This window comes from Pipistrellus kuhlii, unplaced genomic scaffold, assembly GCF_014108245.1.
Source record: "Pipistrellus kuhlii isolate mPipKuh1 unplaced genomic scaffold, mPipKuh1.p scaffold_m20_p_1, whole genome shotgun sequence".
NCBI classification, from domain to species: domain Eukaryota; kingdom Metazoa; phylum Chordata; class Mammalia; order Chiroptera; family Vespertilionidae; genus Pipistrellus; species Pipistrellus kuhlii.
In genome coordinates this window covers 76,802,257-76,827,073 of record NW_023425404.1, presented here as the reverse complement: position 1 = coordinate 76,827,073, position 24,817 = coordinate 76,802,257, and the positions used below count along the sequence as shown (strand labels likewise).

General features: G+C 44.1%; 1 protein-coding gene across 10 annotated transcripts in view; it reads right to left on the bottom strand.

Annotated features, from left to right (window-relative positions):
- The window catches only part of BEND7 (BEN domain containing 7), an 80,516-nt gene that overhangs the window by 54,833 nt on the left and 866 nt on the right, over window positions 1-24,817 (bottom strand). For 9 of the 10 annotated variants that reach the window (XM_045585599.1, XM_036452484.2, XM_045585594.1 and 6 more), the window contains exons 2-3: window positions 23,140-23,223; window positions 1,741-2,043 (exon numbers count right to left, since the gene is read on the bottom strand). In XM_045585599.1, coding sequence (XP_045441555.1) covers window positions 1,741-2,043; window positions 23,140-23,223 — 387 coding nt within the window. The remainder of the gene's footprint in view (window positions 1-1,740; window positions 2,044-23,139; window positions 23,224-24,817) is intronic. The other variant, XM_036452504.2, reaches the window with a different exon arrangement.

Genomic DNA, 24,817 nt, shown 5'->3' with positions numbered 1-24,817 from the left:
TGACCAGGAAGCTTCTTTTAATGACAAAAGGGAGCTCTTTCTGCCCTAATGTTCAGTCTTTTGTGACAATAATGATCCATCAACAATGATGGGCTAAAATCTCTACAAGAAATCACCGCTTCTACTATAGAACCCCCATTCTTCCCTGCTTCTCAATACTGGTATCCTATAGTCTGCAACTTCTCCACTATGTCTTCCCTGTCTTTTGAAATAAGAGCTAAGGCAGGTGATTAAGGGAGGGCTTAATGTACAGCAGGTCCTCAACGCATGCCATCCTATATAATAAAAGCCTAATATGCAAAGTGTCTAGTTGTCCAGTCATCCATTCAACCAATCAAAGCATAATATGCTAATGATATGCTAAGGCTGCTCACTATGATGTACACTGAACAAGGGGGCCGACAGTGGACAGGTCTACCAGTCACAATGATGTGCATTGATCACTAGGGGGCAGACTCTCTGACTGGTAGGTTAGCTTGCTGCTGGGGTCCAGCCGATTGGGACTGAGTGAGATGGGCCAGACATGCCCTGGATCTCTCCTGTAGTCGCTCCCTGGCCCTGATCGTGGGAGGGTGGGAGGTAATCAACCAAAGACCATCTTATATAATAAAAGGCTAATATGCAAATTGACCGAACAGTGGAACAAGTGGTCACTGTGATGCTCACCGACCACCAGGAGGCAGATGCTCAATGCAGGAGCTGCTCCCTGGTGGTCAGTGTGCTCCCACAAGGAGAGCGCTGGTCAGCCAGAAGCCTGGCTCACAGCTGGCTAGTACAGCAGCGGTGGTGGGAATCTCTCCCACCTCCACAGCAGCGCTAAATCCTAAGCCAGCTTAGACCACTCCCAGCTGCCAGCGTAGACCCCCCCCCCCAAGTGCATGCGTTTTGTGCACTGGGCCTCTAGTTTTCTTATAATGTTGATGAGAAAGAAGTTGATTCCAGGTCTGGGCCACTATCTGTGTGGAGTTGGCATGTTCTCCTGGTATCTGCGTGGGTTTTTCCAGGGACTTGTTTCCACCCACATCTCAAAGTGTTCAGTACCTGAAGTTCACTGGTGTGTCTACATTGTTCTAGTCTGAGTGAGAGTGGGCTCTGTGAGGCTCTAGGATTAATGGTGTCCTTAATCCTTGCTTTGTGACCTGAGCTGCTGAGGAGGGCTCTGGCCACAAGTGGCCCTGATCTGCAGTCAGGGGGTTGGCAAAGCACCCTCTTACCTTTTTTTTTCTTTTATAATATATTTTATTGATTTTTTACAAAGAGGAAGAGAGAGGGATAGAGAGTTAGAAACATTGATGAGAGAGAATCATTGATCAGCTGCCTCTTGCACACCCCCTACTGGGGATGTGCCTGAAACCAAGGTACGAGCCTTTGACCGGAATCGAAAGTGAGACCCTTCAGTCTGCAGGCTGACATTCTATCCACTGAGCCAAACCGGTTTCGGCTCTTACTTATTTTTAATAACCTTTCTTAAATGTATGGAATAACTTATATTTACTTCAATGTTTAATATTAGAAGTCTTTTGGGTCTTGCAAGTTTGGTGGTGCTTTTGTGATAAGAAATAGGTCATAGGAACTTATCTCTTGTTTATATCAGACTATAGTAAAACTGATTTCATTTCTTATGCTTAAAAAGTTTCCAAGAACCTACTGAAAACCTTAAGTGAACATTTAGGAATAAAACAACATTCGGACAGCCCCCCATAAGTGCATTCTGAATGTCTGTTTATCAGTCATACCTACCGTTGGAGCTCCCAGCAGTGTGGGGCTGACTCTGGAAGGTTCTCGAGCGGGGGCCAGGCTGCCCTGAGAACTGGCCGCTCTGGGCCGGGAACTCACTCCAAGCACCCCGAGAAGAAGGGGGGAGGCTCGGGGGGGCCTCAGCAGAGGAGTTCAAACGCTGAGGCCAGACCGAGTCCAAATCCTGGGGTTCTTCTTTTAACTTCTCTCCTTCCTTGCCAACACGCTGATAGATCCTCCCAGTGCTGTCATTCAGCAATCTTCTCATTCCTGTAATTTGTTTTTTAATTTCCATGCTTTCACCTCCTAATGGGAGCAGGGCAAAAGAGAGCACTGTAAATTAGCAAAAGAAAAAATAGTCCACTATAAAAAATGCCACCACCCCGTCTCTGGAAATGGCAAAAATTACGGCTTCCTGATACAAGATTCTAGATACGAAGTAGTCCGTGAAAATTAAAGGCAAAGGAATTGGCTATGGCCTGAAGAAACCAATTATATTCCTGATGCATCTCAGTTTCATCTCTTTCTGGACAAATTTCCTTATGGTAAAGATTTCCTGAGCGCCTTTCATCTGGGGCACACTTAAAATTCCTTCTTGGGAGTGTTTTCTGGGTGACGGCATCACAAGGAAGCAGCTGAGGCAGACGAGGGGAGAAGGGAGGATGGGACTGCAGCCTGAAACCCCCTCCTGGGAGCTGCTGCAGCCATCCCCCTGCAAGGGCCAAGCCTGCGGGCAGCCGGGTGCAGACACCAGGGAGAATGTGTGGCGCTGGCTCAGGGCCTGAGACGCAGAGCTTTTTGAGGCTGCTGGCACAGCAGCAGGGCAGGAGGACACAGTCGGCGGAGACATCGCCCTCAGAGGTGACAGAGCAGGAGCAGAGAGACATCGAGGCACAGGAGGAAGGCTTTGTCTTTCTCAGCCCAACTCACAGGGGAGATGCCCCTAGAACTAGGGCTCGGCCCAGCGCTGCCCAGGGGTTTAAGGAAACTTTTATGTTCTGTTTGGAAATAAGTACCTTCCTTTTTAAAAATGGCAATATGAATATTAATTCTACTTTTAATATCTATCATGGGTGAATACAGGCATTACATAGATTTCCAAATTTACAGTATTGTTATGTGCTGCTACATGCTTGAGAGGATAAGTATTTTAGTTTGTAACAGAACCATTTTTATATCAAACACCTGTAAAGATCACAGTTTAGAAACAATAAATCCTGTTCCAAACTTTATGAGAATGACCAAGCACGACTGAAATGACGCAGCCGGTAGAATTTACAGCCTCTTCAAGATGTCTAGAACAGGGCGTGTCTGGAGGCGCTCCCGGAGGAATTCTGGCAGACAAACCTACAGGCGAACGTGGTGTCAGTTCCAGCACCCAAACACATACTTTCCTGGCTGGCTAGCAGCATGGTTTGGACAAGAAGCAGCTCCTTTCCTGCAGGGGTCTTGTCCTCGATCTTCTAGACCATGCACGTTGTGCACCCACCAAGGCTGCAGCACACTGGTCTTCGCTGGCACTGCCAGGGGGCTGCCAGCCCCCGCCCTCCTGGTTCCCTGGCAAGAGCTGCATGGCGAGGCCACACTCTCCCTGGCTGGGTCAGTGCCAGCCTGCTTCCCCACCTGCACATCCCGCACACGGGACACTCTCTTTTCAAAGGTGACCGATGCTATGATAAAGCACTGTGAGGCAGGGGGGGGGGGGGGGGGGGGGGGGGGGGGGGGAGAGTCTAGAGGAATCTGGAACTTTCTAAGAGCACATAACCTTACTCTCCTAGTTCCAGAAGCTATACCTCTGAAAATCATGAGACTGAAAATACAATGTGAGTTTTGCAGGCTGAGTGGAGGAAAGAAGGGAAGAGTGGAAAAGGGAGATTCTGGCTGTGGGCTGCCCCCTGCAATGTTTAAAAACATTTCTTCCAAAATAAACACAAAAACCAAACAACAAATAGGACCTGGGCACCATGGAGGAAGGAAGAGTGCTATGAAGGACAGAAGCGGCCAAGGCCCCCCTGACGGATTCACTCCTCAGAGAGTTACAGTCTATCTGACTGTGAGGACTTTTAAAGGGCAGAAAATATGCCGAAACCAGTTTGGCTCAATGGATAGAGCATCTGCCTGCAGACTGAAAGGTCCCAGGTTCGATTCCGGTCAAGGGCATGTACCTTGGTTGCGGGCACATCCCCAGTTGATCGATGATTCTCTCTCATTGATGTTTCTAACTTTCTATCCCTCTCTCTTCCTCTCTATAAAAAATCAATAAAATATTTAAAAAAATAAAGGGCAGAAAATAGTAAAACAAGAGAAAAGTGAAGAGATGTGGGGAAGGTGGAAGAAGGGCTTCCTGGGGGGAGCTTCTTAGAGCAGACAGGCTGGGTGTCCCTCAGGGCAACTGGATGTGTATGATCTGGGCTGGGGGTTGGGGTGCTGAAGAGTAAGAATCTACTAAAGATAACTCCAACATTTCTAGCTGAGGTGACTGATGGATACTAATACCAGTCAGAAAATTAGGAAAAAAGACTGTAGGGTAGGGGTGTCGAACTCAATCAGAGAAGGGGCCAAAATCTAAAATCCAGCCTAAATCGCAGGCCGAATGGTTTACTGAACAGTCATAAACTGTCATTGTGATGGAAATGCAGCGGAGTGCAGTGATGACAGCGCGGTGCGGGCCACATTGCAAGGCCTGGTGGGACGGATTTGGCCCGCGGGCCTTGTGTTTGACACATGTGCTGTAGGGGAACAGGGTAGAATGAGCCTAGTTTTGACAAGGAAACTTTAAGTAATGAGCAGGCAATTAGAAATACAGTTGTGTGGTATTTAAAGCTGCTGATGAAGTAGCACTCTAAAACTACTCTCAGTAGTAGTTGCTACTGCTGCTACTACCAGTAGTAGCTAGTTTCTGAACTGAGAGGCTCTGGGTCACTAACAATTCAGGGGGTGAAAAGACATCTTATATGGAGATACAGATTTCTTATTAATCCAACATGAGGAGCTCAATACCCCCATTTCAATATTTAAAAAGCTGTGATCTCATTTGTTTCAAGGCTGGCAAAGAGAGTCAGCCTCCCACTCTGACTTCCAATCTCCGTGACAAGCAGCAATCGCCGTAGTCAGTACAGGTGCTCTCCTGCCCGGACACCCAATCCTTCACCCGGGGCACCGCACTTACACTTGGTAACCCACCTCCACAGAAGGACTGACAGAATCTTACAAACACAAGGGACAATTCCACCACTATATTCAGTATTGGTCGACTTTATTATAGCATCATTTCTGGTTCTGTATTATTTTAAAGAGGCTGCTGAGAAACTTAAGGAGATAATGAAAAAGTCAACAAAAATATTACAGGAACAAGGAAAGATGAAAGGAAATGAGGTGTTTCACTGAGGAATAAACAGCTATTGAATGACTTAGTTATCTTCAAGTATACTAAGGGTTATTATGGATAGAACGTTGTTCTGTACCAACAAGGAAAAAACTGGTTGAAACTGTGGCTTCCAGGCAGGAGGCTGGGCAACAGATGATCTTAAAGAGCTGGACCCTTCCGGTTCACAAATACTAGAAACTGTGTGGAGGCACCCGAGAAGATGTGCAGGAGTGACAATAAGAATGCTTTTCTGATTGGGATGAGAAAAAAGTTCTGGAAACGGATAGTGGTGATGATTGCACAACCTGTAAATCTATTGAATACTTTAAAAAAAAAAAAGCAGCTTTAAAACTCCTTACATTTCTCAGGTACTGACATGCTAAAATAAGCATAAGAAGTTGGGTATACCAGTGAGAAATACTAAGATAATCAGGACTTGTAGTAAATGGTTCAAATATCTCCTCTCAAATACTAGAAGTTGATACAGAGCCATGGTGTAGAAACCGAACTACGGCCTGTCGCATGATAGCAAGAGGAGGAGGAGGAGAAAGGAGATAGGGTCCTTGCCTGTGTGACAGCCTTCCCTAGAAATCTCAGCCGACGAGTCTACAAGCAAAGAAATTTGAAGACTCAGTGCTATGAAAGGCCCTAGAGTTGGCACTGATTCCAAACCCATGTTGACACACAGATGCTATCAAGGACCCACCTGGCCGCCCTCACGGGCAACAGCCATGCTTATAAGAGACAAGACTGGGATTCTAACTCAGCAAAAATGGTCTGAAAAGCATTAGCTTGTAGAACAGGGAATGGTTTCTAGGTGAGACCTTTTTTTCCAATGCAATGTTAAGCAGAATCCCAATAAATGAAGAAGAACACCGTTCTGCTGAAGAGAACATGCTAGAACACACATTCCTGAATCAGTGCTCGCAATACATTCAAGAATTCCAAGTGCGATACACACACAGTCTAAATGTCACTGAGAATGAAAGAGGCAAAAAAGTGGCTAAAGAACCATTTACTTGGTTGGATCAAATACTATGATTGGGAGCATCTAGACTGCAAATTTATTGCCACATGTTTGAGAGCACTGTTAAACTGAAATAATTAAGTAGGCCAATGTATACATGGCATTTTCATTTAAAGGACATCCAAATTCCTTAAAAATCTATTTAGATAATATTTAATTCATTCATCCATTCAATCAATGTTTATTGTACTGTTACTAAATATAAGATACCGTGACCAAAAAGAAAAGAAAAAGAAACAGGCTCTCCCTTTCAGGGGTTTGCAGTCCGACATGGAAGACAAATGAATGCACAGATAATTCTAATTCAATGCCTCTCTTCAAACACATGGGCAGGCTTACCCAGTATGGGCTGCCTGCTGCCAGGGCGGGAGGCTGGAGCTCTGTAAGCAGGCTATGAAGGTGAAGCCAGCCCAGGACAGGTGCAAGAGGGAATGGATCCTCGCTGGAAGATAGGTCTTCAAAGCAAAAGGGGCTAAAAAACTTTGAGACCTGTATTAAGGGCCAACGGAGCATAGAAATACCTGGAAGTGATCAAGGACCAGCAATTGAAATGGGCTGTCAAGCTGCTTCTCAAATGTGCTCCTCAAAGAACACTTTAAAGAAAAATAAACATCCATGAAAGAGTCTGGGGCAACGTCCTGCGAGGGGAATAAAGAACAATTTTCTTTGATGTCTTTGTTTTACCTTTAAAAATTAATGTCAATATTATACCCTGCTCTCTACCCCCGAAGATGTGCAGATTCCCATAGCCCATGAAACAACACAGGGCCCACAGTTACACACCTGCCAGGTAAGATGCACTGGCCAATGGGAGGGTGGGCTGGACTGTCAGAGGCAGCAAAGGGCTGCTGCTTTTAAGTAGGGCTTTTAAATGTCCTTCCTGTGTTCTAGGAACACAGGTGCCTGTTCCCATAATGAAACAGGCAAACCAAGAGGATGTATGATAAATTCCTTGGGCATTGCATAAATTACGAGTGTTTCAGAAATCAGAGAGGAAGAGAGCATTTAAACTGGGAGGATGAAAGCCTGCTTCAGGAAGCTGATAAGATTTGAGTAGTCAATAAAAGATGCTCAGCATTTCCATGGGTGGTTTTGGAAAAAGGGAATTAAACTGAGGGCAGAGGAAAACAAAGAGGATGATGGTGAATAAGCTTTGTTGAAGTAAAGGCATTGAATGGGCAAAGTCAGAGACAGAAGGATTTTGATGATTTTACTTTATCTTGAAAATAACAGGATATCAATGAAGATTTTTCATAAGAGAATGGTATGACACGGCTAGAACTACCCAACTGATTCAGGGTATCTTCTATCCCTCCGCCAAATGTTCTTACATGAACAACTAACTTTTATTTTATAATAACTATAACATGGTTGTCCTACCGAATATTCCTTTCAAGTGTAACTCATCATTAAGTGACTAGGTCAGAAGCCACCATTTCAAGTAATGTTCAGGAGTAATAGGGCCAAAAAGTTAAAATCCCAAATATAGAGAGGTATTATAAATCAAAGAAGACAAATACTAACAATGGAAAAATGAGCAAAGAACATGAACATGTAATTTATAAGAGAAACTAGAGGCCCAGTGCATGAATTCCTGCACTTGAGGGTGGGCTTCTCTGCCTGGCCTGTGCTCTCTAACAGTCCAGGAGCCCTGGGGGATGTCTGACTGACAGCTTAGTGGGCCTAAGCCGTCAGTTGGATATCATTAGCATTGCCACGGAGGCGGGAGAGGCTCCCATCACTGCCACTGTGCTTGCCAGCCATGAGCCGGGCTTCTGGCTGAGCGCCCCTCCCCCCCCCTGTGGGAGCACACTCACCACCAGGGGGCCGCTCCTGTGTTGAGTGTCTGTCCCCTGGTGGTCAGCACTCATCATAGTGACAGGTCATTCCATCATTTGGTCATCTGCATATTAGCCTTTTATTATGTAGGATATGCTGTAGATGAGGCCCCCTAGAGCCATAAAAAATGCAAAAAATTCACTGTTAACTCATTCTCGAATTGCCCCCACTTAAAATCAAATCGACCTACTGGAGTGTGTGCTGCACTTAGGGAACCAGTGGGCTTGACGCTTTTCCTCTCTGAGCTTCATTTCTGAACACACACACATATACCACGGGAATTGTAATCTCTTCTCTGCCTGCCTCACTGGGTTGTCATGAGGAGGTTCTGAGCTAATAAACCTAGAAATGTTTCATCACATAAGTGATGTCTAAACAGGAAGGGATTGTTAATTTTAAGCTCACTGGTATCCTTGCAGGTAGCAGGTGCTGATTAGGGGAGGAGGGCATGATTGTTTCCTGGGACTGTAGCTGTGGAAGCTTTGCAGAGGGTTCCGCAGCCCTGTAGTGGTGGTGGTGGTCGTCTCTGGAGGCACTGGGGGGGGGGGGTGGTGGTGGCAGGGAGTTTGGGAAGTGCTAGGAGGGAGGGTGGTGAGGCCCAAGGGGGAGTAACTGTCAAACCTTTCTGGTTGGTGCCATTCTTTAAATTGTATGCGGCCATTTTGCAGGTGTACGTGTTCAGGTTGGAATTCCAATCTCCTGGAGTGGGGTGAGGGCCTGGCCTGGGCAGAGCCAGGTGGGCTAGGAGAACAGGTTTAGCCGTGCCCCCAGTGAGGTTCAGAGCGCTTCCTCTGCGGAGACAGCTCAGCGCTGCTGCTGTCAGGGGGAAGGGTCTGACCCTGGAGGACCGCTCAGGCCTGCCTCCACCCGGGTCTGGAGGAGACGTATGCCTCACCCCAGGTGCCTCATGGGCGCTGAGAGGTGGTCACCGGCGTGCTACTGTTGTGGCCCCCCTGGCGGGGATGGCAGGGGAAGAGATTGGGAGTTGGAGATGCGGGCTGGAGCTACCCTTGAGGATGGGTCTTCTCCCCGTCTGGTCAGCCTCCCCGTCCTCCCAGGGGTGCAGGGGTTGGGGTAGGGTGTAGGGTGTCCGTCCGTCCCCCAGGGAGTGCGGGGCTGGGGTAGGGTGTCCGTCCGTCCCCCAGGGAGTGCGGGCTGGGGTAGGGTGGTGGTCCGTCCCCCAGGGAGTGCGGGCTGGGGTAGGGTGTCCGTCCATCCCCCAGGGGGTGCGGGGCTGGGGTAGGGTGGTGGTCCGTCCCCCAGGGAGTGCGGGGCTGGGGTAGGGTGTCCGTCCATCCCCCAGGGGTTGCGGGGCTGGGGTAGGGTGTCTGTCCGTCCCCCAGGGGGTGCAGGGCTGGGGTAGGGTGGTGGTCCGTCCCCCAGGGAGTGTGGGGGCTGGGGTAGGGTGGTGGTCCATCCCCCAGGGGGTGCGGGCTGGGGTAGGGTGGTGGTCAGTCCCCCAGGGGGTGCGGGGCTGGGGTAGGGTGTCCGTCCGTCCCCCAGGGAGTGCGGGCTGGGGTAGGGTGTCTGTCCGTCCCCCAGGGAGTGCGGGGGCTGGAGTAAGGTGGTGGTCCGTCCCCCAGGGGGTGCAGGCTGGGGTAGGGTGTCCATGCAGGAGTTTGGGAGAGCTCCCCGTGGCCGCTTCCTCTTCCTTCTTTGCAGTCCAGGCTCCTGTCAGGCACTCTCCTCAGAACCCCAGGAACTTGGCTTCAGCTGCCCACACCCCTGCTCACATGCATCAATATGCAAATTGGTCATTATGGGTACACTGTAATGACAATTAGCATATTACCTCTTTATATGTATAGATAAGCAGTTTAAACCTCTTAACCTCCCTGATTATTAATGTAATAAAAATGAATTAATTCTTTGTCTATTAATTTGGCAAAGACCATCCTATCTAATAAAGAGGTAATATGCAAATTGACCATCACTCCAACACACAAGATGGCCACCCCATGTGGATACAAGATGGCCACCACAGGATGGCTGGCAGGGAAGGGCAGTTGTAGGCAATCAGGCCTGCAGGGGAGGGCAGTTAGGGGCAATCGGGCTGGCAGGGGAGCAGTTAAGTGTCGATCAGGCAGACAGAAGTGGTTAGGGGCAATAAGGCAGGCAGGCAGGCGAGTAGTTGGGAGCCAGCAGTCCTGGATTGTGAGAGGCATTTCCAACTGCCCATTTAGTGAGATTGGGCCTAAATGGGCAGTTGGACATCCCTCGAGGGGTCCTGGATTAGGGAGGGCGCAGGCTGGGCTGAGGGACACCCTCCACCCATGCATGAATTTTGTGCACTGGGCCTCTACTATTACAGATTCATAAAGCCCATTTATGGTGAAAGTGAAGACTTATAGTCACTTTCATATGTTGTTGGTGGGAACTTTTTTGGAGAGAAATTTAGCAATCCTACTTGGAGGAATTTATCCTACAGAAATATGTACAAGGATATTTACTGCATCATCATTTTACTATGGGAACACTGGAATCAATCCAAACATTGTTCAACAACTGTTGTGAAAAGCACTGCCTTAAATATCAAAGTTTTTCAGGACTCTGCCCTCCACACTTTCTGGGTCCTCTCTCCTGGCTCCAGTGACTATCTCCATGTGTGGACTCCAGACCTGACCCCACTTCAGGGCTCCAGACCTGTACATCCAATAGCCTACTGGACAGCCCACTTGGACATTTAAAAGCAACCTTAAAATTATGTTCAAAATGTATTATTAAAAAAATTCTCATGCGAGGATATATGTATTATTTTAGAGAGAGAGAAAGAGAGAAACATCGATTGGTTGCTTCCTGTGTGTGCTCCAGCAATTGAACTCACAATCTAGGATGTACTCTGACTGGGAATCAAACCTGTTGGTGGACAGGACAGACACTCCACCACAGAGACACCAGCCAAGGCTCAAAATTTATTTTATAACAATCATTTACAATCCTTAATGAATAGCACCTACTCTGCTTTCCATGCTAGAAACATTGGACTTGCCTCTCTCCTCCTCTCCCTCTCATAGACAATCACCGGGCTGTTTATTATAGCTTGTGAAATACTTTGAATCCTTCTATTTCTCTCCATTCTCCCATTATCACTTAATGGGGCTACTGTCAGAGGCCTTCAGTGTTGCTTCCCCCTGAAGTCAGAGTGATCTTTCAAACATGCAAATCTCAGTACATGACTCACCTCAGCAGAATGCAATAACTCAGGATGGAGCCCTGCTCCTCACCCAACTTATCCAGTGGCCCTCCACATCAGGCCTCCCTCACCACTTTCTGCAGCCTTGGCTCTGGCCACATCCTGCCTTATCCTAAATTAGTGGCCCTCAGGTCTGGTTGCACATATGGTTCATGGGGACAGCTTTAAAATAGCAGTAATCAGGCCTCACTTCATGACAATTAAACCAGAATCTAATTAATGACTAGGATGGACAGCCAGAGGGCGCTCTGTTTTACATATAGCAAGGTCTCAGAAGTGGTCTTACTTCATGGATTCACACACCACTTCCTGGATTCTTAGCACCAACCCCCCAGACTTATCCTAACAAGACTCTGCTTAAATGTCATGTTCTCAAAGGTCATATCCATTAATGAGATATGACCTCGGGAGGCCCCCATTCCATGTTCCTGTAGAATCCTTTTCTCTTATGACAACCTAGTAGGCTTTAAATCATCCTAGCCTGCCACTAATGGCTACTCCATAAATAACTACAAAATTAATACAAGAATGAGTTAATTCTAGTATCAGATATGACAGGAAGCCACAGTTGAGGGAAGCTAAAGAAAAACAACAACAACTATGTGCAAAAAAACAATGATACGCAAGACATAAACCAACACCCGTGACACCTCTGAAAGAATTTCCCATTTCTATGGAATTGTGTGGTGGTGGCTAGCAGAGGCCACGTAGCACCCATATTCATCATGTCTTCTCATGAAAGCTTTCCCAAAGGTACATGTCTCATCATTGTCTTCTTAGTTCATCAAAGAGGCTAGATAGAAAGTGGTTTCACCCATTTGACAAATGAGGAGACTAAGTCGCTTGCCCAAAGTGACCAACATAAACCAGAGAAAGACATCAGATCTGGCCACACACCTGCTGTTGCTCCAGGCATCATGTTCTCTCTTCCAGAGCAAAAGTGGAGCAGCAGACAGACTTACAGAATGCTGAAGCTAACATTCCTGTAGCAACTTTTTCTGAACCGTATTTCATGCAGTACTTATTAAGGTGCCCATTAAAGTCTTGCTAGTAATTGAAAAATTATATATGTGCAATGAGGATGAGTTAATGTTAACAGAAGAACTTTAACTTTTGCATCTTCTGACTTTTTACTTTTATGTTGTACCTTGACCTTGCATTTTTTAGGGGTTCTTTACATTTTATATGTAGATATAAAGTCGTATTTGAGATATAATTCCATTAGCCATACAAGCAACTGCATAGGCTATTATGTTGCATCAACTTCTTCCATAGAAATAAATTGTTAAAGATATTATTCCTGGAACAGAATAAATTCTTGGAATTACTGAGTAACTTATGTGCTGTACCACTGTTCCAAGAACACATTACTTATTTTATCATGACAAACTAAAGTTATTAATCTTCTGGCTTCCATTTCAACAATGAGAAATGCTGGGAGATGCACAGACACCTGCATTACATTTCGGTTCAACTTTATATCACCCGTAAACATCTCTGTTTTGGACACCTCGTCCAAACAAATGTTCACAGAATATCCTATGTAGCATTCAATTTTATGAAACTATAAAAGTTCCTTGCTGTTAATTACAGAGACAAATGTCTCATCACACATTTGGTTACCAGATAACATAATTAGTTTTCTCCATTAACCTTTCAGATATAAAATTTGATTTCCAAGTAAAAAAAAAATAACATTGTAAAACCCTTGGAATTCAAATAGCACAGTATATTTGTACACATTTGGAAAAATAGGCAATACTAAAAAAATAATTTTATGGATTATTATATATAAGGATACTGATAATCTGGAATACTGAAATAAAATCTGTCTAAACTTCTTAATGATTTTATAATATATAATCAAATGTGCATGTAATAAGCTGTCCCTGCATAGAAATGAGGCACAATAACCTGACCATGAATGGAATGTGCCCTTTGATCTCTCTCTTTTGGGTATGGTGATGGGTTCAACTGATCCATCACAATCTCTCCTTTGTTCCCCAGTCATTTGGGCATCTGAGACACAACACATGAGTGAAGGGTCTCAGGTCTATGGCAATGCAATCGGGTTTTTGGTTTTTTTGTGTTTTTTTTTTTTATTCAAAGCTAAATGACCCCACAACCTTGGCTTGCTAACAACCACGCTCTAGCTCACATATGTAGGGGTGTTTTTGATCGTCACAATGACTAGATGGGTGCTCCCAACATTTGTGTGTGTGTGTGTGTGTGTGTGTGTGTGTGTGTGTACTGCCAATACTCAGAGGCTGGAATTAAGACCTTCTGTAATGTGTGACAGTCCTGCACATGACTATCCCAATTCAACAGACCATCATTTTAATATGTTTTTAAAAAATTATTTTTGCTGATTTTTTTTTTTAATAGAAGAAGGGAGATGGAGAGAGAAAGAGAAACATTGATGTGAGAGCTGAACATGGATTGACTGCCTCCTATACACTCTCTACTGGGGATTGAGCCGAAACCTGAGTATGTACCCTGATGGAGAATCAACTGGCAACCTTTTGGTGCTTGAGACAATAGTCAACCAACCAAGCCATACAAGCAACATCATAGGTTATTATGTTGCATCAACTTCTTCCATAGAAATAAACCGTTAAACCAAGCCACACCAGCCAGGGCAATTTTAACATGTTTTAAATGGTACTCATTACTTTATTCAAGATTACTTATTCAGAGCCTACTCTGTGCCAAGTATTGTGCACTAAGAATACAGTAAACTCAAGGTCTTGTCCTACAGGAATTCAAGCTAAGCCCTGAGGGGTATGAAGAGTCCTTAGGAAAGACCAGCAGAGCAGATGCCAGGGCCACAGCACTGCGACAGCCCAGAGGCACCTTTGCTTCCTGCAGTGACTCTGCAAGGCCCTGGAGGGGCTGGCACACAGAGGCGCATTGGTGCATCCCATTTTAGAGCTCAAGTTTAGAAAGGGTCTGCCATTAACCAAATGAAAAAGAAAAAAATACGTGATGAAAAATAAACATTCCCTTGTCAGTGTTGACGTATTTTACTCCTTGATTTGTGAGGTCCAGTAAGCTAGTAAGAGGATGTATAAATTTTCACCTTGAAAGCCAGGGTGGGAGCTTAGAGATAAGCATTGGATGATAAAGTTTAAAAATGGATGACTTGGCCACTTCATTTTAAATTGGAAGCTGGACTCCTCACTCACTCACTGAGCATCTAAGGATGTTTGTTATGTAACCAACATGGTGCTGGGCAGTGTGGACACTGAGATGATCTATGGAGTTTCCAACCCAGTGGCAGAGGTATGTAATAAGCTTTGTGAGAGACGTGCTCAGGAGGCTGTGGAAAGGCAGAGGAGAGGGAATCAGAGAAGACTACCTGGAGATTACCTCAATTTGGAGACTTTAGGGATTAACAGAGGGCCAAGGAGAGGGAGGAAGTGGTATCCAAACAGAGGAGGTGGCATGTGCAGCCACTGAGGTGAGAAAGTGACTGGCCTAGAGAGAGGAAGTAGGGCCACTGCAGGCAAGAAAAGAGGTTAAGTGTGGCTGAAGCCCAGGAGGCAGAAAGGACGTGTCACAGGAAAGCTCCAAGCAGACAGGTGGCAGTTCAAGCTCGGTCTTATTGGTTATGCCTGCGAGCCCAGGTCCTAATCTGAAAGCCACAGACAACCAAGACGCTCAGGCAGGAGCGCAACCTCAGAGTCATGCACGTGCACCAGGAGCTAAAGGCAACCAGATAAACTGCTGCAGGTTCCGCTTACTCCTCTCCCCTCCCACAGCCCACCCCAGCCACTGCTGCTACACACCTGTCCAAGGAATGTTCTCTCTAATCATCTGCTGACTTATAAGAATAACAGACTTGCCATGTAAACTCCTAGGTCTATTTTTAACCTTAAGATGCAAAACACACTGCTCCCACATCTTTATTTTATCTTATATGTTATTCTCTTCCAAAAGTAAAAATCCATATTCCCATGGGAACCAGGAAAGCTAAATTGTTAACATATCTCCTTAGAGTCTGTCCTTCTTGGAGATTTTTTTAATGCTTTGGTCAAGATTAGGGGAGGAAAAGCAAACTATCACAATATATCACACGAATCAATCATGGGGTGGGGCTAAACCACACCAGCCTTTGTGAGAGACAGAAGGCCACAACTTTCCCTCAAGACACTGCCTTGGGGAGCAGGCCCCCTCGGAGCAGCTGTATGCAGGGACTGTTCCCACACAAATGTGACTTCCGCCAAGTTGTCTTGGCTAATGCATGGCTTTGTTTTCTTAAATTAAGAAATGCTTGCCTCCTATGGGCCAGAGAACTAGACAATGCCAAAATCAAGTTATAAACAGGCCAATATTATGTTAAGCACCTTAATATTATAGAGAATTCCGAACTGACAGAGCATATGCTATTTTTCAATTTTGCTTTTCAACATGTAGCTGACTTTCAAAAATATTTCAAGTTAAGTCTCACAAATCAACATCAGAAACCCAAAATTTCTATGTTAGTTGAGTATCTTTAAAAAGCTTCTTCCAGTTAAATTCAGCACATTTTAGTTTGGCTCACTAAATGTCATTAAAGTCTCAACATAACAGTTTATTTTGAAACAAATCTTCAGAATGCTGTACAACAGAGTCCAATATATTCATGCATTTAGGTAACGAAGATTTGAACTTTTTCTTGATACATTTCTATTCAGAAGAAAGAGAAGGGGATAATAACAAGAAGATAGCATTTTTATTTTGAAAAAGTGTCTTACCATATAGGATTTCCTATATGCTGTAAGGAAACCTGGTAGGGCCAATGTTACTATCACAGAAGATAAAACCTTCAAGAGTTTTATACAAGGTGTTATTACCTGTTCACCTGAGATCCCAACTAAGGTTTTCTGACTTTAAACCTTACTTCTCTCTACTATGCTTTATAACTTGAAAAGGCTCCTGGGTAATGTTTGAACTGGGCTTTAAAGACTGATAGGAGAGACAGGTTTGTAAAGATGAAGTGCAGACTGAGGTAAGACATGGGAGGAGACTGGTATGGAGAAACTTAGATGGTGAGAGGAACAAGGTGAGAACAGGAAGATGCTTCAGGAAGGAGTGATGAGAGACCAGTTGGGCAAAAGCAAATGTTTTTTAGTAAGGAGGAGGAGGGAAATAAGGCTAGAAGGTTAGCAATAGCTAACAGCAGAGGAGGGAGCTGAGTGGGACTTCACTTCCTCAAAGGCTGTATGGCCAAGTATAAAGAAATGTGGCAAGCCAAATCCAAATCCAGGCTCCTATCTCCGAGCTATCTGACCTTAGGCAAACTGACATTTCATCTGAAGATGGTCATAACAATATCTTCTCAGAATTGGTGCAAAGGGTAAATAAGATACAGAATGGGAAGTGCCCAGCATACAACAGATGTTAAACAAACCTCAGTTTTTCTCTTCCCAGATGAGCCCTGGGGCTGTCCCATGTCCCCCCTTCTTCCTCTATCTATGGTTCCCCTTCACATCTGAAGTCCCATTCTGTGGAGGAGAGGATGAGGGGTTATGACTAAGATCAGTCTGCTTGGTTAGAAGGGGAGGGGTCAGGACTGCAGGCAGCTCTGACATAGTGAGGAGTGAAGAACTGGATGCAACCACTAATTACTGTGTGACCATGGGCAAATCACTTCCATCTTTGAGCTCAGCTACCCATTTGTGTAACAGATATAACTCAGACCTTACGATGTAGTTGTGATATTAACTAAGTGGTAGTAAGACAGACCTAACTGCAAATGCCTCCCAAACTCTGGGCAGTAGGTAGTATCTAAGAATGACTAAGTCTGCATCTATAACTACAGAAACACGTTAATCTGTGCACTTATACTAGTATGTTCAAAGATGCCATTAGTGCTGAAGTTTCCTCAAGAGTCTCATCTTTCTCTTTGCTTGCAATCAGTGTGTGTGTGTGTGTGTGTGTGTGTGTGTGTCCCCTCCTTACTAAAAAACATTTGCCTTTGCCCAACTGGTCTCTCATCACTCCTTCCTGGGGGATGGGGAGAGAGATTTATTTATTTATTTACTACATTGGTTAATATAAGTTATGAATCAAATGTTTTCTGATCTCCTGCATCCAGGAGTGAATTCATTAAATTCTCAGGTAGTAATCCAAAACAATAGGTCCTATTCTTAAAAATAGGCAAAGTGAAAAGGGACCAAAGCCAGCCTGTCTGTGTGTTGAACAACATCCAATGGACTTTCAGGTTGTCTTATAATGAAGAGTACTGTGATTTTATGAGATTAATCAAACTTTAAAACAACATCGTATATAAATATCACTCTTGAAGCTCTAAATGCCTTTTAAACAACTAAAGTAATAAAGCAAAACTAAACATGGAGAGCTATCATGACTTCTCATTTATGAGGTAACTAGCTAGTAAGTTAACAGATGGCATAAAAATTAAGACTTACATCTTTTTTTGAAAGGAGAAAATGTATGCTAACCCTAGAATAGTTTTGAAGCCACGTTTTGGATCCGTAGTACAACCAGATATACTTTTAGCGCTGCAGGAAACTTTGGAAACAATCTATTGTAGATGGAGGTTTTAAAATTGTGGTGAGGGCACCCTAGAAGTTCTGTAGAGGCCGGCAGGGATGGGGAGGCAGAGGAATGTGAGACATGGCACCAGGTGCTCTGGGTCTCCCTGACCTGCTTCAAGCAGCCCCACCTCTCTTATCTGTTAGACACATTGGGGGTCCCACAGGGGAGTGCATTAAACAAAGCATTTCTTGGGGTTAAGGGCATGATTCTGGAGACAGACACACCCTGGTTTTATCCTGGTTCTGTCACTGAGTAACTGGGTGAACTCCTCAAATTCCTCATCCATAAATGGCAAGTGATAATAACTTTCTTGGGACAATTAATGGGACCACATACAGGAAGTTGGGAACATAGTGCCTGACACACAGCTAGCTCTCCATAAATGACACCTACTATTATTGGCCACATTCCTAACCTCAAGAGCCACTCTCACTGTACTGTCTCCTTCACTCCACCACCAAAAAAGGTGAGAACTGACATGAAAGGGTCAGGGACATGGGGACAAAGTGGGCCATGGTGCTGAGTGTGGAGCTTTAGAGAGAAGCAGAGAAGAAACACTTTTATTTTCAAATGATGTGCTTTTTTGTGTGTGTGTGTGGGGGTGTGTGTGAGAGTGTGTGTGTGTACGTGTGTGTACGTGTGTGTGTTTCTTTTCCTCTCTACTGGACCTTCCTTTATTTATTTATTTATTTATTTTTAATCTTCTCCAAAGCATGTTTTTTTGCTGGAGAGAGAGAGAGAGAGAAACTCCAACTGGGGATGGAGCCTGCAATCCTTTGGCATACAGGATGATGTTCTGACTGACTAAGCAACCCAGCTAAGCTTGGACCTCTATTTTATTTGAGGCTTCTGCCCACTCTGAGAACTCCAGCCCCAGAGCAGTGGAGACATTAGAGCTTGGAAGGAGGCCCAACTCCCAAGCCCTTTGAAGCCAAACAGGAACAGGAAGGTACCCAGGCATGTGGTCTCTAAGGGGAGAGCTTCCCATCTCAAACATGGACCCATCTACTTCTCAGGAAGGAGAATCACACTGTGATTGGGGCCTAGCTCTCTCACTTGGAAAAGTGGTAAGGAATTTTTCAAGTGTGTCATTTTTGAGGAGACTCTGGGGACCCTTGAGCTGTCCTCAGGAAAGCCACTGAAAGCAGACTCAAAAGTTCAGAGATCTAGCCTGGCCAGGCGTGGCACAGTGTTTGAGCATCCACCTATGAACCAGAGTTCATGGTTCGATTCCTGGTCAGGGCATCGATCCCCAGTGTGGGGGGCATGTGAAGGAGGTGGCCCATCAATGATTCTACCTCACTAATATTTTTCTCTATCTCCCTTCCTCTCTGAAACCAATAAAAGTATTTTTTTTAAAAGTTCAGAGATCTCAACCCTGGTCACTGGGTATGGCTACTACACCTGTACTTTTATTTTCTGAAAGTTGTATAGCTGAACCAAATATTAAAAAGAACAGGCCGCCCTCGCCAGTTCGGTTCAATGGAGTGTTGTCCCATTGATTAAAGGGAAGGATTCCAGGTTCAATTGATCCCCGGCCCTGGAGGGAACCAATTGATGAGTGTGTGTATGTGTGTCTCTCTCTCATCGATATTATCTCTCTGTCTCTCCCCTTCTCTTCCACTCTTTCTAAAAATTAATGGAAAAATATCCTTGGGTGAGGATCAACAACAACAAAAAATATTTGTTAAGTGAACAAATGACTGACATTAAACCCTTGAAAAATATAAGGTTTAAATTTATATACTACAGTAATAAAAAACCAACATTCATTGTCAACAAAGAGATTTTATTAAGTGTTTCTGTTATCGTTCTGAATAATAAGTTCATTAACTGCCTCATTAAAATACTTTTAAAAGTGCCTTGCTACCAGCTAAGGTTTCTTCGATGATCCTTGAACTTGCCTGGCTCAACTTGCTGGAGGAAACAGATCTTTGGACAGGAGATTTGGGTTTGCTCCAGGTTCTGCTGTTTATGAGCAACTCGCTTTTAACTCTGAGCTTGTTTCCTCTGCTGGGTAGCAGGACTGATAACACCCACCCTAACTACTTTGCAAGAGCACTGTAAAAATCAGGAGATGACAGATACGAAAGCAGGATCTGAACTGCAAAGTGCAGCCCACACTGAAAGTCTGGGTAGAATGACCCTTATCTCCTGCTGTGGCTCACATCACCCCTCCCACCTGCAGTCTTGTCAGCCAAATCCCCATCATCCAAATCTCCCCATAGTTCAAGGTCTAGCTTCTGAGTAACTCTCCACCAGAACCGGAACTGGATCCTTCCCTTCCAACTCTGCTTTTGCCTGCTGCCTGCTGCCGTAATGGTTCACAACTGTCATTTAATTCTCCGTCACACAGAAAGGTAGCACAGTGGGGTGCTTGGAGCTCAGGCGGACCTGCAGGGGATGGAGGCTATAGCATTTGCTGGTTGAAACCTCTTGCACCTACTTAGCATCTCTAAGTCTCATCTACAAAACCCGGATGACAATGACTCTTACAGATTTGCTCTAAGAGGAAATGACATTATTCCCATAAAGCACTCAACTCAAGGCTGCGCATACAGTAAGTGCTCAAACAACTGTAGGTGTTATGACTACTGAATCTTGTTCTTTCACTGTGTCCTGAATTTGTCTAATCTTCCCAACTGAATTTTTATCCTTGAGAACAGGGACCCTGTCCTATCCATTAATTTGGTTACCCCCCAAACCCACTTCTTTTTCAGAAAAGTGCTCAGTTCATAGTTTTTCCCTACAAACACCTGTTGAATTGAGTAAAGTGGATTAAGTTGTTTTCTAAGCAGTGTTCAAACCTTACAATAGTCCATCACAACAAAGTCAACGTGCTCAGGATAAAGTAACTTACTCATGCTAGCCCTATTGTCACACTAAAATGTGTGATACCCATAGCACACAGCCCAGCAATTCCCACTACTCAGCTGTCCTCCCATGTTGGACACCCTACATAGTCAACAGCCCAGAAATATTGCAGAGAAATAGATTTCCTGTGGGGACCTCTGAAAAATTCTGGAGCACTCTCTTTTCCCAAGACATGACCTTTAATCTTTTAAGTGTAGATAGCATCATGGGTGACACACGTGTGAACACAGAAAATGCTGAACAGCAACCTGAAGGCCATGTTTTAGGGCTGCAATAAGGGTGAAACAGTTCTTCTGGTGTTTTGCTAACAAACTTCCTTGAATGTCATAAACCCCCCACCGATCTCTATACCGTGTAATATTATGGATAGATTCTGGTGACTTACCAAACAAACATGATTTAACTCTATGTTTTCAGAAGAGTAATTATAAACTATAAAAAAAAAGTCCATTTTATAGCAACGTCAACAAAATTCTTAATTTTATTTGCTATCCACAACTATTCCCAACTGCCCTAGAAATTATGCTTGCTTTTCCACTTAAAAAACTGACCTGGAGGTAAAATAAAAATGTTCTTTAGGAACCATATCAATTCTTGCCCAGATTGAATGAAAAATTGAAAAGTAACCCAGGCACACTTTCATGCTGTTCTGTCTTTCGTCTCCTGATGTCTGAGGGCTTCCTGCCCAATCTGGAAAGCTTATCCCATCCCTGGTCTGTCGCTGGAGTTCTCTCAGCTTCCTAGACTCAAGGTAGGAAAAATGAAAACAGCAATTACTCCCCCTTCAAGAGTGTACATTACTGAATTTTGAGCACTAGTATCTTCTTGTTCTTCATCCTCCACTCTCTCACACCCAGAATTAACCTACTGTAAAGTTTCCTTACTATTTTCCAAGTACACAGCAGACTGGGGGGGGAGGGGGGGGAGGGAGGAGAGCCTGCTTCACTGGAGCATACTAAACCCGTCATGCTGCTCCATTTTCACGATAAATGTAAATGTTTTACTAATAGGCAAATTCTTTATTTCAAATGGATAAATCGGGTGGTATCGAGATATAATATTCCAACCAATCAAGTTTAGGAAAACGAAAATACAGAATTCCATACTATTAAGTTTAAGAAACTGGCAAGAGTACAATTCCAGAATATTCTCTTTCTGGGTCATAGCATTTCACTTGACTATTAACCTTTTGGTTTTTAGTTCTCTTAAGAGTACACAGGTGCCGAGAGCAATGCTGGCTCAGTAATATTCTCCCTCTCGATGGAAAGATCCATGTGCCTTCAATGACCACTCGTGTAAGAAATGCTATGTCCCTCCTATTTCACCTCTATTAAGTGTCTGTTCGATTTCTCCATCCTTTGTTACTAACCCTTTTTCTTCCTCAAAGCAAAAAAGAGAGATCCTGGTGACAGACCACTACGCCACCTGGCTTTCACACTGTTTTAATTCGTAGTACTACTCACCCGAGTTCTGAGCAGCAATTTGCTTCCTTAAACTCCGTCAACTCTCCCCCGTTCTGACCTTTGCTTTTAATCACTCAAGCCCACACTTTCCCCCATTCTCTGCTTCCTTACTGTGCAGCATCCAGTCCTCCCCCTACCAGCGGCTGTGAGGCATCCAGGATGGGCAAGGTCACAGCCAAATGCCACCATTTACTCTCCACTCTGATGTTATGGCTCCTTCACTCCTAGAGGCAAAATCCTAATTTGGGGCTCCAGGTCTGCAGATAAGGAACTGCACAAGCCAGGTACCCAAAGCTGCAAACGGAAAGAGTGGCAACATTTTGGGCTACCTACTCATTCATCATGCAGCCACACTTGTCAAAAGGGCTCAGAGGTGCTGCTTGTGCTCTCTGTCCCTGAGCTGAGCCAGGGATGAGGGCAGTGAAAGCAAAGCAGGGCCAGTCTCTGACCCCAAACGTTGTCATGAAAAGAACGCAAAGCCAGGAAAATGAGGAGCTGCGCAATGATAACTCGCACTATCAAGAGGGGGTTAGGCAGCCAATCACACTTTTATTTTCCTTGCGCTCTCTGACTATAGATTTAATTTAATTTTGTCATGGCAGGATTAGCAACCAGGACACAAAGGCAAAGGGACACAATAATAAGACAGCATATTAATCCTCTATCCCACCCAAGGCAGAAGCAAAACCAAACAAATAGCGGCTTCCTGGAAATTGAATTTCTGTTATCCAGATGTCAAAGATGTAATACCCCAATTACACAAACTATTGCCAGTGAAGCGTGCCAGCGAATATGCAATGTAAATGGGGTGAGCACAGAGCGACAAAACTGCACCGTCAGCATCTGGCTCTGCGAGTGAGTGATAATTAGCACTGTGTGCAGACACTAATAAACATTTATGTCTGAAATTACAACTTTTACCCATGTTAATAAGGGATATATTGGCAATCTGTGAAATAAAAGGTCTTGAAAAGAATGTCATACATTAAGCAATGACAGACGTTTCCCATTCGGGCACAACCCCTTTCTTTCCCCCCCTGCTAATTGGAAATGGCCGCCTTGTTTTACTGCGGAATTTACTGATTTAAGAACCTACCTAAGAAAATGGACTGTGTCTCTTTGGCCTCCCCGTTGACATCACTGTTGAATTCTGACATCTTATACACCTCATGGTGGTAATCTGGGATGAGAAAACAACCAAAAATTAGAATTCTAATGACCTACACAATATGAACAAACAATATAGACTAGAATCTCATTCTACATATAGTATGGGTAATCTATACTTTTATTTTACAAGTATAATTTTCCTGAACTCGGTCCATCACAGAATTTGTAGTTACTAATAATCATCTAAAAATTTTGCTTACTCTGAAGTACACAAAGTTGAAATATTACTTTGACTTCAGAAAACAGCTTCGCTTGACCACACGGTTTTCAGAGTAAATGTGGCCCACAGATGCCAATTACGAGACTTCTTTTCTTTCAAATGACAAGGGTGTTTATAGGGAAAAGAAAACCATGCCCACGCATAGGCCAGGGGAGGGTTCCAAATTGATCTCCACAACCCATTTTCATGAGCATGTGAATAGCAGTATGCTTTAATTCCGTGGTACTCTCCGTTTACCCAGAAAAATCCCCACCTTTAAGCAGCTTAGCGGCAATCACACTGGGAAAATACTGACGTGTTATTTCAAATATAGTATAATTGGAATAAGAAAGCAAGATTTACATCTTTCACACAAGTGAGTCTTCTGCATTCAGCTACTGTGCTTTAATATGCAATAGTTTATTTTCTAAAAAGCACCTGCAGAGAAAAGAATCAGACCCATAATTTAAGGGGAAAAGGAAAGAAAAAAAAAAAAAAAAGGAAGAAAAACTTGCTATGTCAGTCAACTTTAAAATACAATTTTTACAGGTTTCTTTATAGAGGCTACTGTTCTTTCACGATCCATTTCTAAAAAAGTAGGATCAACTAGGTAAGCAAAGAGCTGTTCCTTCTTAACAGCTATTTTCATGGCCTTGAACCTCACAGGACAAGGTCTACAGAGGTACTCTCACTTTTAAGATAAAGTAGTAAGTTCCCTGAGGTCATAAATAAGTAGGCAGCCTACATTCCTGAATGAATCAGACAAATAGGCCAATTATACATGGAGAGATTTTTAAAGTACAAATGACTGAGCAATCAGCACTGCTAGGAGAAAAATGTACACAGAAAGAGGACAGAGCCAAATATTTTGAATTCATAAAACTATTTCAGACCTCTTTCATTAAGACGTGTCAAACTAAAGCAGGGGAAACAGATACAACTAGATCTTCAAAATCTGCAAGAAAACCATTTTCAGATCAACTGAAAGCAAGCTTTATTGCCTTTATTACATGATAGTTAGGTTAGCTTGCAATTGCCCTCTAATTTTCACCAGCTTATCCGTGACTCCCCCAGATTGTAAAAACAATTGCCTTGCTCTCTACTCTGATACCAAAGTTAGACAGAGCAACCCAGGAAAAAAGGATAGGTTCTGTGGTCTGGTTTTGGCCTCAAGTTGATTCAAAGATATTTAAACCGAGTGGTTGTAAACTCAGTATTAGGACTTGTGACATTGCCATAAAAAAAAAAAAAAAAAAAAGGCACCTGCCTCTCATTTAAAGAGACACGATGCATTTCCATAGACATGTTTTACATCTGTTCTTAAGTTCTGACCATTTTTTTTTTTTTAAAAAGGTCAAATCAGGAAAATAAAGACTCTAACAAGTAACAGAACACACTGTTCAGT